The sequence below is a fragment of the Rattus norvegicus genome, chromosome 8 (genome assembly GCF_021556685.1).
Source record: "Rattus norvegicus strain SHRSP/BbbUtx chromosome 8, alternate assembly SHRSP_T2T, whole genome shotgun sequence".
Classification (NCBI taxonomy): domain Eukaryota; kingdom Metazoa; phylum Chordata; class Mammalia; order Rodentia; family Muridae; genus Rattus; species Rattus norvegicus.
The window spans coordinates 43549519-43567263 of NC_141541.1; the positions used below are offsets into that span (position 1 = coordinate 43549519).

A 17745-nucleotide genomic window follows, 5' to 3' on the forward strand; every position below is an offset into this window, starting at 1 on the left:
TAGGGAAGGAAGTGGTTTATTTTTCTTAAAGCACCATCTGGGAGGTGCATGGAAGGTTCATTTTAGTGATTTGAGGGAGGAATGTTAAATTCTAGAGCCAAGTTTTAGAGCAAGGGTCGGGGGTTGACCAAGAACTATGAAGGGGAGAGAAGGAGAGAATGCGTATTAGTTGTTATCCTGAGTTCTAAGTCTCTCTTCATGGTCATGTTCTGCAGTGATGCATATTGTTGGGAGTTATTCTTATTATGTTGTTTGTTTAATCTGGAGCAACAAGATCTAGTTTTGGGAGGTTAAACGGCTTAAGCAGGCTCATCATATTCTTGTGTATAGGGACGATATGTCACTTCCTGTTTTCCCAGATCCGCTTGATGCTGAATCTCCCTGATTATGTTCTAAGTGTTCATTAATATTTTTAGGTATTGGTTTTCGCTTTGCTTCATACATCGATAATTACATGGTGCTGCAGAAGGAGCCTTCCGGGGCGGTGATCTGGGGCTTTGGTACAGCTGGGGCCACAGTGACAGTGACCTTGTGCCAAGGTCAGGAAACCATCATGAAGAAAGTGACCAGTGTGAAAGGTAAGGGCAGTCCATTCTTTGTTCAGTTATTGTCCTCTTCTGCCACCTGCTGGATTATCTGAAAATGAATGCTTATGAAGCTCCAGCTCAGGTTGTCAATCCATCTATCCATCAATCCATCATCCGTCATCCATCCGTCTGTCCATCCATCCATCATCCATCCATCCATCCATCCATCCATCCATCCATATTCCATCATCCATCCATCCATCCATATTCCATCATCCATCCATCCATCATCCATCCATCCATCATCCATCCATCCTCCCTCCCTCCATCCATCCATCCATATTCCATCATCCATCCATCCATCCATCATCCATCCATCCATCCATCATCCATTCATTATCCATCCTCTATCCTCCATCATCCATCTATCCATTCATCCATCCATCCATCCATCCATCCATCTGTCCATCCATCCATCCAAGAGTTATTAGACTATTTACTATGTGGGTAGGCACTGAAGGTAAAAAAGTCCCCCTTGCCAAGGAGCTTATCGAACAGAACAAATTATGTAGTCATTGGATGAACACATAAAATATCTGTGGAGTTCCAAGAGATAGAGAAGACATCCACCTCAGTCTGGTTGCTATGGAAAATTGTCACAGAAGATGAGAGTTGGGATGAACCATATATACAAGAGAGGCAGACAGTCTAGAGGTGAGAGGGAGGCTAAGAGTTCTTTCAGAGGACCTGGGTTCAGTTTCTAGCACCTACATTGGTTGATTCATAACTCCTTGTAACCACAGCTCCAGGGGATCTGATGCCCTCTTCTGGTTACTTTAGCCACATGGACATACATGCACAAACACACACATCCACATATACACACAAAATAAAGTTGAAACAAAGTCCTAGCATTTTAAAAAAGAGAGTCAATTTGGAGATCTCGTGAAATACTTGAATTTTTAGTTTACTGTCTTGGCTCTGATTCTGACTGTCATTTCTAGGTATGTACTTTGGACATATTAGATATCTCTGTGACAGTTTGTTTTCCATGTATAAAATGGAGGTGGTGCTAATTCTTAGTGGATTATTGTGAGGAGTAAATGCATACATAGTTGGAACGGTGCTTGGCACATCAATTTGAGTGGTCATTATTGTTACCACTACTGCTACTGTTACTTATTCAGTCATTCAAGCATTTATTGAGTACTTACTATGTGCCAGATACTGTGCTCGGCACTGATGAATAAAACAGATTGAAACAGATGTAGCGGGGGCTGGAGAAATGGCTCAGCGGTTAAGAGCACCGACTGCTCTTCCTGAGGTCCTGAGTTCAATTCCCAGCACCCACATGGTGGCTCACAACCATCTGTAATGAGATCAAATGCCCTCTTCTGGTGTGTCTGAAGATAGCTACAGTGTACTCATATGAATAAAATAAATCTTAAAACAAAACAAAACAAAAAAAAACCAGATGTAGCTTCTCCCTTAATGAAGCCTGAAGGTTAGGGGAGGAGGCAGGAAAACAAAACAAAACAAAACAACACATTCACAGTTCTGTGAGATATGCCACAGTAAGGAAGGACAGTGTGTGCGTGCATGTGTGTGTGTGTGTGTGTGTGTGTGTGTGTGTGTGTGTGTGAGAGAGAGAGAGAGAGAGAGGGAGCGCTTAGTAAGGTAATAGAGTAGCGGACTTAGTTTAAGTCTGGTCTTGAAAGAGGATGTACAAAATCCCTGTTCCTCCCTGTTTCAGAGGGAACATCCTGGGTATAGACACCAGGATTAGAGTATATCAGTAACACTGAAGAAATTCCATGGAGGTAGGTTGGTCTGGGACTCTGGGCTAAATGTCAGGGTGGGTGACGGGATATGGGGCAGTATGGCCACTTGTTTATTTCTGTGAAGACATTTAAACCCTGAATCTGTAGATTTTAAGCAATCAAAGCACATGAGCAGACTGATAGGGCTTGGCAGTCATCAGATAGGGTTGATAGAGCTGTTAGGAGGCTGTTATGATATGCAGACACACACGGTGAGGACTTGAGCTGGGGGTATGGCTGTGAGGACGAAGGTTCAAGGGTCTCATAAAAGGGTCTCTTTGTAGAAGGGATAAAGATGTACAGGGGTGGGTGCTGGGAACCAAACTCAGGTCCACTACAGGAGCAGCAGCTGTCTTAACCCCTGCACCATCTCTCCAGCCTCTCTCTGTGATCTTCGAGATACACTGAAAGTGAAGAATTCCACAACAGTCTACGCTCAGTGCCTAGTTTGTTTTTTTTTTTTTTTTTTTTTTTTTTTTTGTAGCAGAGAATTTATTGACATTCTGGCTCCTCTCCGTCTATGTCCTAAAGGGTGGGATCGTAGGAATGAACCACCACACCCAGATTACATAGCTCTGGGGACTGAATCTGGGGATTCTACACGCTAGGCAAGCACGCTATCTGCTAAGTTATAGCCCTATGAAATACTGGGCTGAATTATTGGCATTCTGCACACATATAGCATTGTGTTTTGCTCACATTTGCTCCCCTGCTCTTCCTCTACCCCTTGCCTAACTTATCCTTTGCTGTTGTTGGTTTCGAGACAAGATTTCTCTGTGTAGCTCTGGCTGTCCCGGAGGTTGCTGTGTAGCCCAGGCTAGCACATGTTAATTTACATAGATGTCGGTTTATATTCCTGTTGGTCATAAATAACACACCTCACCACATCCTCACCAGTCTCTCTTGTCATTTGTTTTCTCAATGATGGTCATTGTGACTGAGATGCCACTCCTTCTCCCCATATAATACAGCCAAGTCTCGAGAGGGACATTCCCCCTCTCCTCTGATGTAGAACTCTTGAGAGCAAGTCACAGATCCTGTTTGTTCCAGAGGGACAAGGCTAATACAAGGCTGTAACTTTGAAACCACCCTAAGGTGTATCTGCCACAACGTGCTGCGACGTATATAATTTTCATAAGCAGTTTGACTCATATAAAGCATTTACTTTTTGTTTCACTCCTGCTTGGTGGTGATAGATTTGAATTGTGAGCTATGGAATAAGTGTGGGTCGTAAGGGGTGGTTTAGGCAGTAAGGCATCCTTCACCCCCAAGCCACATTTAAAAGCCGCAGGATCGTGTTTCAGCTGAGGAAGAGTCAGGGTTCTGTGGAAAGCGAAGAAAGCTGTTTCTTGTAAGCGCTAGGTTTTCCTTTTAGGAAGATAAAGGCCATTGGTACCCCGTCCCCTTCTTGGTATTCATCACAATAACTTGAAAAAAAAATTAGCACTTTTGATTTGATTAAGAAGAAGAAAAGCAAGAAAATACTTTATGACTAATCATGTCTCTTGAACAAATTATTTTCATTTTGTCCTTGCGATCGTGGCTTCCATCCTGAGGGCGGATTTAACTGGGGAAGATAGAGAGAGAAGAGAGATAGACAGCTCTTTCTTTGTGTATACCCTTGGCTGCAATATGCAGATCAATTGTCAGAGGCAAGCCACCAGAGATGTTGCTCCATGTGAAACCATGGAGCTCTACTTGCATGGCTTTCCTATCAGCGTGGCCCAGGGTTACACTTCATTTTTGTCATTTATTTGATGGAGTGCTTGGCAGAATGTTTGTAGGCTAAGTAGCAGTAAAATGAAGACAGGACATCGATCCTCCAAGATGGTAGAAGAACGAATGTAAGAACGCAGAGGTTTGAATGCAGTGAAAAATGAAAACTTAGAGAAAACTGGGCCTGGACTGGCAAAAGAGGTAACCGGTAGCAAATGGCTACTGTTCCTAAGGCAGGACCAGAGCAGCTGTGGCTGAGAAGGCCAAGAACCAGCAGAAAGCCCATTGGATGATGCTGAAATCAGTGAGCTTTATGGTTGGGGGCTCAGATTTACTATCTGAACTTATCCTAGTAGACTTGATGGCTTACCATACTTTCTAAAAGCTCTCAAGTCCCCTATAGCATGCTCCCCATCAAGCACCCTGTTCTGAACTGACAATCCAAAGACTAACTCTCGCGAAGCATGGTGACTTCTGACTTTAGACTCCCACCCTTGCCCTTGGTCTAAGACGTCACAGGTGCTATACTTCTGCAGACAGTATACATGTAGAGGCAGATCCTATGGCCTGTACGAGTTACCCCTTGAGCTCATGTGCCCATCAGTGAATTCTCTGCAGTTCAGGTATCTCCTGCTTTACGGCATCTTGTCAGGGCGTGGTTTTCAGGTCTCTCCTGCTTTACGGCTTCTTGTCAGGGCGTGGTTTTCTTTTTATTAAATGGGAGAGGAAAAATGCTAGAAACCAGAAGACCCGATGCTAGCTAGCCAAGAAGGAACGAAAGATGTCGGGATCAAGACTCATTCTCCCGGTTCAGCTTTCCTCAGGTTCTAGGCCCTACCAGGAGCTCATTCATTTTTCCGGCTGTAGTGCAATGGTGATGCTGCTTTGCGAATTTCCTTTCCTGTCTTCCTGTTGTTGGACATTGTCTTAGTTAGGGTTTTCTTGCTGTGAAGAGGTCCCATGACTATGGCCACTCTATAAAGGAAAGCATTGACTTGGGGCCGGCTTACAAGTTTAGAGGTTTAGTCCGTTGTTGTCATGGCGGGTTGCAGGGTGTCATACAGGCAGACATGGCTCTGGAGAAGGAGCTGAGAGGTCTGCATCTGGGTTGGCAGGCAGAAGGAAGAGAAAGACTGTGAGTCTCGTTGAGCATTGAAGCTCCAAAAGTCCAACCCCAGTGGCACAATTCCTCCAAGGCCCCACCTACTCCAACAAGACGACACCTCCTAATGCCTCTCCTTAAGCATTCAAATATATGATCCTTTTGGGGCCAATCTTATTCAGACCACCATAGACGTCCACACTTGGAAGTGCTGGGGAGAGTTTTCGTCACTAGGCTAAGGGGAAATACCTAATTGATAGCTCTGAATGCATCGGATGAATACAGGAGGCTAAGAGCTAGTCCTACGTTAGGTTCTCTGACCCCATCGGCACCCACGGACAGTGCTGCTGGCAGAGGGACAGAGCCTCAGTAAGGTGTGTCAGTGCAGGAAGCCTGGAAAGACCTTGGCAAGCCTGTATTAGGACAGATTGGAACGTCTGCCTGTTCATAAGTGTGGGCCATACGGAGCGCATCACACCTGTGCCACACAATCTGTACTAGCTGCCCACTGTTTCCAAAACAGCGATTCTTCTGCTTTAGGTTGAATTTTGCATTTTATATGCTGATGCCTGGCTATTGGTCAGAGAAATACAACAGGGAGCACAGGGTCCTGGGCTTAGCTGACCTGCTGAGGCAGAGCTCCAGACTCAGCCAGTACAGCTAGCTCTTCAGAGGACCAAATGTTTAGACATTTCCTCCCGCTCTCCGAGCTACCTTTAAGGCCTCAGTTTTTTACTAATTTGCAAGTGCTCATCTGGGCATTGCCTGCTTCTGCTTAATTGTTGCCAGCTAGGAGGAGCCTTGAATGATGTCCAGCATGGAGCAGGCACTTGGATGGTATTTCTATAATTATTTCTTCTCGTAGGTTAGGGCAATAACATTACAATGCTCTATTTCCTGGTCTCCTCACTCTTTCCCTTTGAATTTGCATCGATCTGGTGGCAACTGAGAAGCCAGATTATATTTGACATTTTTATGTTAAAATGTTGTTCTCTCTGCCTTTTCTAGGTTCCTGCTTCACCACTCCAGTATTGTTCATGTTTTCTGGTTCTTTTTTCACGTAAATCTCCATGATGTTGACAGCGGTGATCTGGTGCTGAGAAGGGCAATAGGAAGTGTGGTTTCTAGGAAGCAAGCTATGAATGCCTGAAATAGGGTCTTCCGTGGCTTCTCATTTCCTTAGTGGAGTCGCAGAGCATCAAGTCTTGCATGTCACTCTCAAATATCCGATTGGGCCAGTTAATCCTTTCACTGTCAGCCATTTATATGCTTCCTGCTACTTGTCGATGCGTCCATTTCTCCATGCACCTGCTTGTTGATGGGAGAACCCAGTGTCACTGACAGGGTTATACTTGTTAGCAACATGGGAGGAAGGTCGTGACGGATGGCAAGGGTGGTCCTGCTTAGTAAAGGGAAGATTCAAATCAGAAATGATCTTCTGAACCTGTGCTCGAATTTGATCGGATAATTGCGAGTTAGTTCGGGGTGCTGCGTGAATCAGAAAGATTAGATTATGGTAATATTGACAGTTGGATGGCGTAATGACAATTTCTGTTTTATGGTTTTTTTTTTTCTTGTCAACTAACCGTCCCTGAATTTTAATCTATGTGTATTTTTGTCTCTCCTAATTTAGGATTATAACTGGGTAACTAATTTTTCTCGTAAACGCCTTAGTTAAAAATAAGAAGGGATTGGTACAGATTAAGGATAAAACGTCCGCTGTGCTCAACAGCTCCTCCCCCTTGCCTGGAATTTGGCCAATCCTTATAGCATTGCGTTCCCTTTGTCACAGAGCCTGGGCTCAGCCACAGATGAGGTGCGGTTGGTGTTTAACTCCATTTCCGGTGGTCCGTTGACTAAGCCCTTGGAGTCTGTTCTTGTTTCAGGACCCTCCAACACCTGGATGGTGGTGCTGGATCCTATGAAGCCCGGGGGACCTTTTGAAGTGATGGCACAACAGACCTTGGAGACAACGAACCTCACCCTGAGAGTCCACGATGTTTTATTTGGCGATGTCTGGCTTTGCAGTGGGCAGAGTAACATGCAGATGACTGTTTTACAGGTAATGGAACATCTCAGCTGACAATCAATGTTGGCGATCATGAAGGAGAGGGAAAAAAGGAGTAACAAGGAGAAGGAAGGCCGCTTCTGTTTGCTAAGAGCTTACCATGGGTGGGATCATACTCACTAATTTGATTTCACAACCTAAAGAAGTAAGCTTTTCTTTGGCAAGTGTAAGTGTGCGTACATACTCGGTTTTCTCCTTGCAAAGGTCGAAGGTTACTGTTATCCCTAGCTGCACCATCCAGGCTGACTTATCTTTGCTTGCCCTTCTTGACTATCCAGTTCTCTGTCTTTGAGAAATATTTGAGTTTGAGGTTGAGGATTCTGCACAACCAAGCCATGGTTTCCTTTTAGCTCCCTTTTTGATAAAGGTATAAATTAGATGGGCTGGAAAGATGGCTCAGTGGTTAAGATCACTCATTGGCTGTTCTTCCGGAGGATGCACGTTCAATTCCCAGCACCACATGGAAATTCACACCTGTCTGTAACTTCAGTTCCAGGGGATACAAAGACATACATGCAGGCAAACCATCAATACACATAAAATGAAATAAGTCATTTAAGAAAGTATAAGCTAGAGTACTTTTATATGCTTTAAGGCATCTTGTTTTGTTTCTATAGCCTTTATTCTTTGTAGTTTCATTATTCCCTTTTAGAAAACCTATTATTAAACAATGCTATTTAAAAGATTGACCCATCTATGTTTCATTTTATCCATATTTTCTAATTCGAAAGTCCAAATTCCTGAATATAAATCTTTCTAATTCTGTGAACTCTTACTTCCTCTCTTAAATATATGGAAATATTTTGAATTGAAATGCCTACTCAGCTGGACTTGGCTGGACCTTGTTGGCCTGGACCTTGTTGGCATGTTTGCATAGACATGGATGTGGGGTTTATCCTGCTAGAAAGCATGGCTTTGTACAGAAGTGGAATTACTGTTACCTCGTTAGAGAAAGCAGTGCTTTCCTTCATGTTTTAATTGTACTTCTGTGTTTTCACAGAGAGGCATGGACCAGATCTGTTTATATCTATATAGTAACTTTCTCAATAGCAGGCTATGCCAAGGATCCCATCCCATTTTCTGTCAAGCTAAATCAGATCTTGATTGCTAAGCGTAAACACATTCGTTCTGCCTGGAATTTTTTCTTGAGCATCTTCTGAATTAAGTGAGGACTGAGAGCTCTGAGATGGAAGGGGTCAGAAAAGAGATTCCATCTGAAATATATGTGTTAATTCTCTCTCTCTCTCTCTCTCTCTCTCTCTCTCTCAATGAGGCACTTAGTTTGCAAAGCAGTATTTTAGGTGCTGATAGTACCAAAAGCCACATTTTTTTTTCCAGTCTTTTAACAGTTTGCAGAACCTTATTTCTTGATAGGAAAAATGCATTACACTCCCCCCCCCTTGCTTTTGCTCCTTTCCCTGCACAGATTCCCAGCACACATAAGCACACAAGTACAGTGTTTGTCTCTTTTTCCTTCCCTCCCTCCATGTGCCATTTTGAGGAGGTAAGATTCTCACTATAACCTACCCCTCTTCACATTCAAAGAAGGAAATGGCAGATTGTATGCCCATCTTGTTGTTAGGGTAAAATGGAATTTTAAAGCTGAGTGTTATTTATAACACCAAGTGAGATGTTTATAAATGGAGAAAAGTCTAAATGTTCATCTGCCACCTCAGGGTAGGTCTCAGATATTTCTAGTGAGGCTCGGGAAAAGATGGCCAATATCAGACAAGAAGCCTAGACTTTCAATCACTTGGCCCTCCCCTCTTTCTTATTTTACATATGGAGAGATTGATATACGGAAGACAGGGGTGTCAACGCCATCCCAATGGCAGGCTTTTAGAAGTGTGGTTGGTGGTTTATTTACAGTTACTATCTCAACCTTAGAGCTGATACAGCAGGAAGTGAAACAAGGTTCGAAACCTCCAAACTCTTCCTTGTTAATTACTAAATGACTAGATGTCTGTCCATCACATGTGTGTGGGCACGCACACACATTTACATATGCACACACACACACACACACATACACACACTCGTCTTGTGTCCCCCCCCCCCGCCCCCGCCCACCCTGCAGGCCCCATGCTAAGATCCTCTGAGGGAAATAGATTCTTGACGTGTCTTCATTAATTCAAGAATATGGTATAAAGGTTACAAAATGAACACTGGTGCGCAGCTGCTTTGATGGGGAATGGTCTGGTCCCTTGAGAGGGCCTGGTGCTCTCCCTCAGCCCAGGCAGTGCTAATGACTTCAAATACCTTGGTATTCATTTACATCCTCATTTAAATATTTGGTAGGGAAATAATTATACTGAGGTGTTTGATGAGATGAAATCTGATCTCAGCAGATGGAGTAAGGCTTCCCTTTCATCAGCGGGGGAAACCAAGTGTCATTTAAATGAAAATCTTCCTGAAATCTCTTTATTCCTAAATTTGCTGCCAATATCCCAGAGGAAATGCTTCCATCAAAAAGGCAGTGGCATTGGAAAAGGGGACCATTTAGACGTCAGGTACAGCAGGAATTTCCCCCACCCCCATTTTTGCTAACACCCAGCTTTCCGGTTCTGGCAAATGTGAAAAAAGATGGACTCCTTCCAGCTAATGTTTTGGATCCACTGTCACGTGCTGGGAACAATACCGGAGAATGCCAGCCCCCCCCCCCCCCCCCCCCCCGATTCCCTGCCCTGGCAGTCCTCGGGAACACTCAGGAATAGGGCATGCTCTCCCATCCTGCCTCCCCAAGCTGGCGTCTCATTGCTATGAGCTGCTTGCGTTCCCAGGCAGTGCGGAAGCTGGTGTGGGTGGAGAGAATGAAAGCAGCTTCATCCTCCGTTTCCATGGAAGCAACATACGATGCTTCGTGCTCAGTGCAGAGCTGAATTTCAAAGGAGGCGACTTTTTACAGGTACTTAACTGCTGAAAAATAATCTCCCTGCCAGAGTACACTGTGAGCACATCAGCTTGTTTCTCTTCACCATCTATTTTCCATTAAACCTTCCAGACAAGATTCTGAAGACAGATCAGGATTTTCAATGGCATTTTTCCGAGACCGTGTGTAATCTCTGTCCTGAGTATGTGGACCTTGACCAGCTGGAGTTTCTGCGGCCCGGGAGGCACAGCAGGCTGTGGCTCCCACAGTGACCCGAGAGCAGTTTCATTTGCATCTGCTTATGCGGTTAGCCGCAGCAGCCTGCACAGTGGTCAAGTCAGGCAATTCTAGGAGCAGCGTACTTCCGTGAAGCACTGTGGGGCACCCTGGTTGTTTTCTCTTCTCTTTTCTTGTACCGTGGGTTGGAAGGCCAGCTGTATTCTCTGTGGTGGGTGGGAGGGAGAGCAAAGCAGCTGCAGTTTCTGTGGCTGGAGGCCAAGGGAAAGCATGCTTGCCTTCTGTGCCTTGCAGTGGCAGCCGGACTCAGCTGGGGAGCCTGTTCCCTTAGGCAGTATGTAACTGGGCTTCCTGATGATCCTGTTGGCCCTTTGTTTAGAGAAACCGGACTGCTATGGGGGAGATAGAGGGGACTCAAGAGAAAACATCTACACAATACAAATGCAAATCAAGAGACTGCCCAACTATTCCTTTTTTTAAATCAACAGTAGCAATAACACACTAACCCAACAATAACCCAGCAATAACCCAGAACAACCCAACAAGCCAACAACAATAACCTAACAGCAACACAAGAAACCAAGGTGAAAGGAAACAGTGGTATCCTAAGCTTGTAGTGGAATGGGGCTTACCAGACCTAATAAGTAAGTCACTCAGTATGGTGCACACATTCTTACCCAGACTAACCCCAGGCCACTGCGCCTCCAGGGTTCATGAAGTGGCGGGAAATGTGGTTTCGTTGGACAGACACGTTTCTCTCTGTCAGAAGCCTTCCCATGCACATCACTTTGCAGATTACCTCAGCTGCCAACCTTTTCCTTGGTAACTGCTCTCCAGGACTAAGGCAGGAATAACCTAGTTACCACATTGCTTTGGTGTGTTTCTTTGGGATCTGTTCTTTTTTGGTATGGTAAAAAGATTACGTAAGTCATGGTCTCTTTTATGTTGTCTCCACAGAGACTTCCTAAATACCATTGTTAGTTCAAACGCTTTGCGCTCTCAGATGTCAGTTAGGAGAGGAACCAGCCTTTTAGTTTTAAGTTAAAGTAATCTATGGGTTGTGAGCCATAGCATAGTGGTTAAGGGCTTACCAGGCATTCACTAGGCCGTAGGTTCAGTCCCCAGAACCTTTGGTGAAAGGAGATGATGATGTAATTCAGTGCTCTTTAGCCTCACACCGTCGTTCTTGTCCAGTGTAGACCTGCTGTGGAAGACCACAGGTTTCATTGTGAACTGTCTTCTGGAATGTGGTTCATCTCCTTGCCCCTGTTGGTCAGAAACATCTGGATCCAGGTGTTCCAGCACAGCCCATTCCTGATTTTCGTTATGCACTTATTCTCAGCATATCCAGGGGTCCGAAGGAATTCTGTGGATTGGACGACACGTTTGCTGAAACGCTGCAAGCCACTTTGCCCTCTATCAGATTAACTGACCGTCTGATTTCTCCCAGATCTTCAACGCCTCAAAGGAGTTGTCGGACACCGCTGCCTACCAGTCTGTGCGCATCTTCTCTGTCTCCCTCACCCAGGCAGAGGAGGAGCTGGCTGACCTCGATGGAGTTGACCTGTCATGGTCCAAGCCCACTGCAGGTACGCGAATGCCTCAGCAAGCTGTCTTCCAGGCAATGGGTCAGTGACTTAAACAGAATCTGTAGCCACTGAATTTGGTTCTAGTTATTATTACAGACGTATCCTTTTAGTCTGGTATTCCTAGCGGGTTTCCATCCCATTCCTGGTGATCATGGTTACGTGTTTCTTCCTAAGTATCCACCCTGAATCTTCCCCACTGAGTTCAGGAAAAGGCTCTTCCTTTTTCTTGAGAACAGCATTGATGCTGTTCAATAAGGTTAAGTGAGTCAGGTTCTTTCTCCATCATTGTAACCCTCTCTGTCCCCTACTCCCCTACTGTGTCTGAGGACATCTCACTGCCCCCTCAGAGTGAACTTGGATCTGCTCCAGCTCCCTTCAGGGCCTCCTGTCTTCCATTTCTCTCTACGAGAGAACCACAGAATCTGTACTTCATGGCTCTGCCTGCTCTGGGGCAGGCGCTGCACCAGTCCAAGGACACAGCGGCAAGCACGACAGACACAGTCCCTGCTGCGAGGGTTCAGCCTTGTTCTTTATTTCCACAGAACAAGACAGAGGCAAATACAACCAGCCCCTTATCAGCTCACTTGCTTCACAGTTTGTGCAGTGCCTTTCGTATTCATTCTTTTCGCTGCCTCCACGGGGTTCCTCTTTTTGGTTTTTTTTTTTTTTTTAAACACAGTTTCTCTGTGTGGCCCTGGCTGTCCAGGAACTTGCTTTGTAGACTAGGCTAGCCTCAAACTCAGAGATCCATCAGCCTGCCTCAGCCTACAGAGTACTGGGAATAAAGGGGATTAAAGGCATGTACCACCATCACCCCACCTGGGGAAACAGAGTTCACTCTGTGGGTAAAGGCTGACCATGTAAGCACCAGGACCTGAATTCAGAACCCAGGCGCTCATTTAAAAGCATGTATTTGTAATTTCATCACAGGGGAGGCAGAGACAAAGGCAACTTCTGGGGGTTCCTGGCCAGTCAGCCTAGCTGAATAGTGAGAGGCAATTTCAAACAAATGAATGAATGAACAAATGAATGAATGAATGAAGTAGAGGATGATTGAGGAAGATACCTGGCATTGACCTCTGGCTTCCACATAAGTACACATATATACTTGTACATCTTGACACACATGTGCACATACAAACACATACTTTACATACAAATAAATAAACACATTCTTGTCTATCCTCCGGTTTCCTAACCTCTTTTTATCCTTCTTAGTTATCTTTCTCCTCTACTTACTAGTCAGTAGGTCTGCCTTTAACTGGCTACTCACAGGCACCTAACACTAGCAAACACATATTTCCTGATTATATCCTAGACATTAGAGACACGGTTATGAATGAAGTGAAGTCCCTCCAAAACTAACAGAAGTACTGTTCTGTTGCTTTGAGATACCACGACCAAGGCAACTTATAGAAGGTGACATTTAATCGGTGGTTTGCTTACAGCTTCAAATGGTTAGTCCACCATTATCATCGTGGCAGGGAGTGTGGCTGAAGGTAAGAATGGTTCTGGAGATGTAGCTGATAACTACATCCTGATGTGTAGGCAGAGAGAGAGAGAGAGAGAGAGAGAGAGAGAGAGAGAGAGAGAGAGAGAGAGAGAGAGAGAGAGAGAGAGAAGAGAGAGAGAGAGAGAGGGAGAGAGAGAGAGAGAGAATGAGAATAGGATAGGCCTGGCAGGGACTTTTGAAATCTCAAAGCCCACCCTCAGTGACACACCTTCTACAACAAGGCCACATCTCCTAATCTTTGCCAAACAGTTCAACTAACTAACATTCAAATATTTGAGCCTGTGGGGCCCAGTCTCATTAAGACCAGTGCAGAGGGAAACACTGAACCTCTTACTACAGGAAGTGATGTGACAGGGCTGTGCAGAGGGAGGATGTCAGTCTAAACCAGGCTTTTGCTGAACTTCCTTAACAGCTCTTCTTCATTGTTAACTCTTTGTTGTTAACTCCAGTCAAAACTTGTCTTTTAAGACAGCGTACTCCCCCATTTATTTTATTTAGCTAATCACCTGACCTAGTCAGTAAGCTTTAGAATTTATGAGGAGAGACTCTGTGTCTCTTTCCCTGCTGTATCTCAACCACTCTGTAGTTCTGAACACATAGTAGGTGCTCAGTCAATTGTAATCCGTCTGAAATTGATCTGATTTTCTCCTATTGCACTTCTTGGGTTTGGGTCCTTTGCAGGACTAAACCCAGTGCCTCACGTAGAGTAGGTTTTTACGAGGTACTGGTTTGTGTTGACCCTGTCTCCGGGTGTTTCCATCTTCTCCTCCCCTCTTTAACCTCCTCTAGTATGGAACTCATATCACCAGCTTGTGTATGAACAGTTGAAAAAAATCAGACTGGGGAAGAAGCAAAACTGGTTAATGGTTGCTGTGTCTCCCTTTTTGCTGGATTTCTCAGCACTTCTGTGTCCACATCTTCGTTACTTCAGCTATGGGGTTGATCACACATCATCCAGAAGAAAAACACGTCTCCTCTCTACCTCCTGGCCGCTTGCCTTAAGTGAGTGGCTGGGGAGTGTGAGGTGGAAAAGGGACCTCACAGGTTTTGGGCCACTTGTCTACTGAGGAGGACTTAATGTTCCTGGAATCCGATGTGCCTGAAGGGCTGGGGTTCCGCAAAACCTGCTTAGAGTTCTGGATCCCTGATTATGTAAGTGAATTATTTATGTTCAGACTACGACACAGTTGTTTCCACTCGCCTCCATGCCAGACTGAGAGCTCTTGTTTCCTCATTATGGCAAAAAGCATTTTGAGCAACTGAAAAGAAACAAACAAACAAGCAAACTGAAGAGCAGTCAAGTGAAACTGTCATGAACATTGTAATTTTCTCTGTGGAAAAGATTCTTCTCCTTAGGGGAGCTTTGGAAGTCATGCTTCATTCTGGGCTGTAGCTTGTCCTTAACCTTCGCCTTTTCCTGCATCTGAAGAGCTTAGAAAGGAGCCCACTGCTGGCTCCACTCGTGTCACAGCTCCAGTTTGTATATCCCCTGCTCGTCTCCTGACTTTCCCTGTGACTATTTCCATGCACAGGAAACCTGGGTCACGGAAACTTCACATACATGTCTGCAGTATGCTGGCTCTTTGGGCGTTACCTATATGACACTCTGCAATATCCCATCGGGCTAGTCTCCTCCAGTTGGGGTGGGACACCCATTGAAGTCTGGTCATCTAGAAGGGCACTGAAAGCCTGTGGAGTCCCTAATACAAGGGATGAACGAGTTCTTCAGCCTGAGATAAAGCCCATGAGGAATGGCTGTGAGAGTAAGGAGTCCTCATGTCCTTTTAGGAGGTAAGTGCATGCTGAATGTCCGGGGTGTATGGAGTTTTCATGCACAGGGCATGTGTTGTTGTCTGAGCAACTACAGTCATCTGGGAACAGGTGAAGAAGGGGCTGTACTCGTTACCTCAGTAACAGCAGTAGTTCATGCTGTCGACACCCTTCTATTGAGGGCACTGTTGTAGGCTCTTCATCTGCACCGGTTCATCTGGTTCTCAGAACACCTCCCTAAAGTGTAGCTACTGCCGCTACACCACGGTTCAAGACACCAAGTCCCAGAGAAGATCAGGACATGGCTTGTGCCGGGCCTAGTAAAGTGGGCCAGTCTGGCTCCAACGCCTGGGTTCCTCTTAGCCACTGCGCTCTCTTTCCTCAAGAGTAAACTGCCAGACAGGAAGAATGAATGTCTAAATGTATATTTAAAAACATTAGTGTACTGAGTATGAAAGCTGGGTGGGAAGGATATTTCAGAAGAGAAAGAACTCGTTAGAAAAACAAACAAACAAACAAACAAACAAAACCCAATACTGTATGCAAATGGAGACGGACAGGTAGGCTGTGGGCTCTACTTTCGTGAGCTCTGTCTCTTTCACTCTGGGAGGGCTTCTGGGAGGAGTAGGAGGGGGAGGGGAGGTGGAGGTGAGGGGGAGGAGGGGGAGGAGGAGGAGGGGGAGGAGGAGGGTTTTCTCCAGTACAGTTTGGGTATTTGGATAAAGCTTTGCCTGAGTGTAGGTGGGATGAAGATATTAAGTTGGGAGAAAAGGAATGGCTTTTAGTAGAGTAGGAAGGAAAGTCATATCCAGCATGTGGTGGGGGTTTTAAAGCCAGGTACATCAGATCTCCACGGAGGGGAGTGAAGCAAACGGACTGGGAAAGTGGGAATTCTCTCTATAGCCCCTGCAAAGATAAATGCATATATGTATTCCACAGAGAAGTCTGGGACCATATCCAAAGTTAAAACAAAATTGTTTTTGACTCAGTAATGCCATTGCTGGGAATTTATCTTGCAAAAAGAAGTAAGCATGTATCCAATGGTTTTGCTACATGGAAAATCATCACGCCATTACTCCCAAAGCAGCACGTGTAAGCTAGTCCGCCTACAGAGTAGTAGTTAGCTGAACTTATTGCATGTAAATCAGCCCTCCCTCTGACTTTAATGGCCTTATCTGGAAACTGGCGCAGCCCACTGTGGACTCACATAGAACGGATTGCTACACTTTCCCTGGGAAGAACCTGGTGACACTGTTCCCACGTTTTCAAGTGTAATGGAACAGACTGAACTGTCTCTGGGCTGTTTTCCTGTGAGGTTTGTCCAAGTGAACGTGGCTAGGCTGACTGTCTTTCGATTGATTGCTGGCTTTGTTCATCTTGCCGATTTCAGGTTTGTCCCATGTGATCCTGTGGCTGGACCGGCAACACACTCTGTCCTCTGGAATGCCATGATCCACCCACTGCAAAACATGACTTTGAAAGGGGTGGTGTGGTATCAGGGTGAGCTTGCCCATTCTCCACTGTGTCAGTTAGCTTTGGCTGTGTAACAAAGGGCCCCGAGGAGTTAATGGTTTCAAAACCCAATGAGTTTATCGTTTTATCCAGCCCTGTTTTCTCTGGGTTAGCAGGGTGGTTCTCCCATCTGCTGCTTCAGTTGGGGTCTCCACTTTGTCCTTGGCTGCCTGCTGAGTTATCTAGTGGCTGGAGGACATCGGACAGCTTGTCTCTTGTATGCATTGACTGGGGACAGTGTGCTGGACATCATGAGTCTCAGGTGGCCTGGTCTTTAGCAGATTGGTTCACACTTGTAGTTCATTCCCATTGCAGTACAAGAGTTCCAGGAAGATGTAGAGAGAGCGGTTCCCGAAGCTCATGCTCTTTAGAAGCTTCCACTTGTACCAAGCTTGCTGATGCCGCTGGCCATCAACCTGAGGGCACGGAAGGCCACTACTTCAGGGCATGGATGGGAGAGAAGAAAAACTTTTAAAATACCCACACCAAAATTCTCTCCCAATTTCATTTTTTTTTTTTTAAGGAGAGAACAATGCGAATTATAACAGGGACCTGTATGCCTGCATGTTTCCTGCACTCATTGCAGACTGGCGCCAGACCTTTCACTCCGGCTCCCAGGGCCAGACAGAGCATTTCTTTCCATTTGGGTTTGTCCAGGTATGTGTTCAGAGGAAGGGAGTGTATGGGCATGTGTGGGTGGTGTGGGCTGTGTGCATGTCTGTAAAGGGATTTGCAGTCCCACGTTTGTCCTCACAGCGTGTGCTGGCTCCGAGCTGTATATTAATTCCTATGAACTTACTGGTTAGATGATTACATCTTCAAAAATGTTAATAAACAATGAATCTTATTATAAAAGCCCCCCAGTTTTTCACTGGAAAAACTTTAAAAGGCAAAACAGACACCCAAACAAAAAACAAATCAAAAAACAATCCCAACTACCACCAACTTAAAGCTAAGACTATTGAGAATTCAAGAAAAAAAAAAAAGACTTTGTTTGTATGTGGTTGTTTTTCCTCTTTGTA

At 45.2% G+C, this 17745-nt stretch overlaps 1 protein-coding gene across 3 annotated transcripts in view; it reads left to right on the top strand.

Moving 5' to 3' along the window:
* Positions 1-17745, top strand: part of Siae (sialic acid acetylesterase) — a 37540-nt gene that overhangs the window by 5721 nt on the left and 14074 nt on the right. For 2 of the 3 annotated variants that reach the window (XM_087562704.1, NM_001108759.1), the window contains 6 exon segments: positions 417-578; positions 7052-7227; positions 11790-11928; positions 14974-15232; positions 16602-16711; positions 17247-17380. In XM_087562704.1, the coding sequence (XP_087418830.1) occupies positions 455-578; positions 7052-7227; positions 11790-11928; positions 14974-15232; positions 16602-16711; positions 17247-17380 (942 nt within the window). In that variant the 5' untranslated portion in view covers positions 417-454. 3 annotated transcript variants of the gene reach the window in all.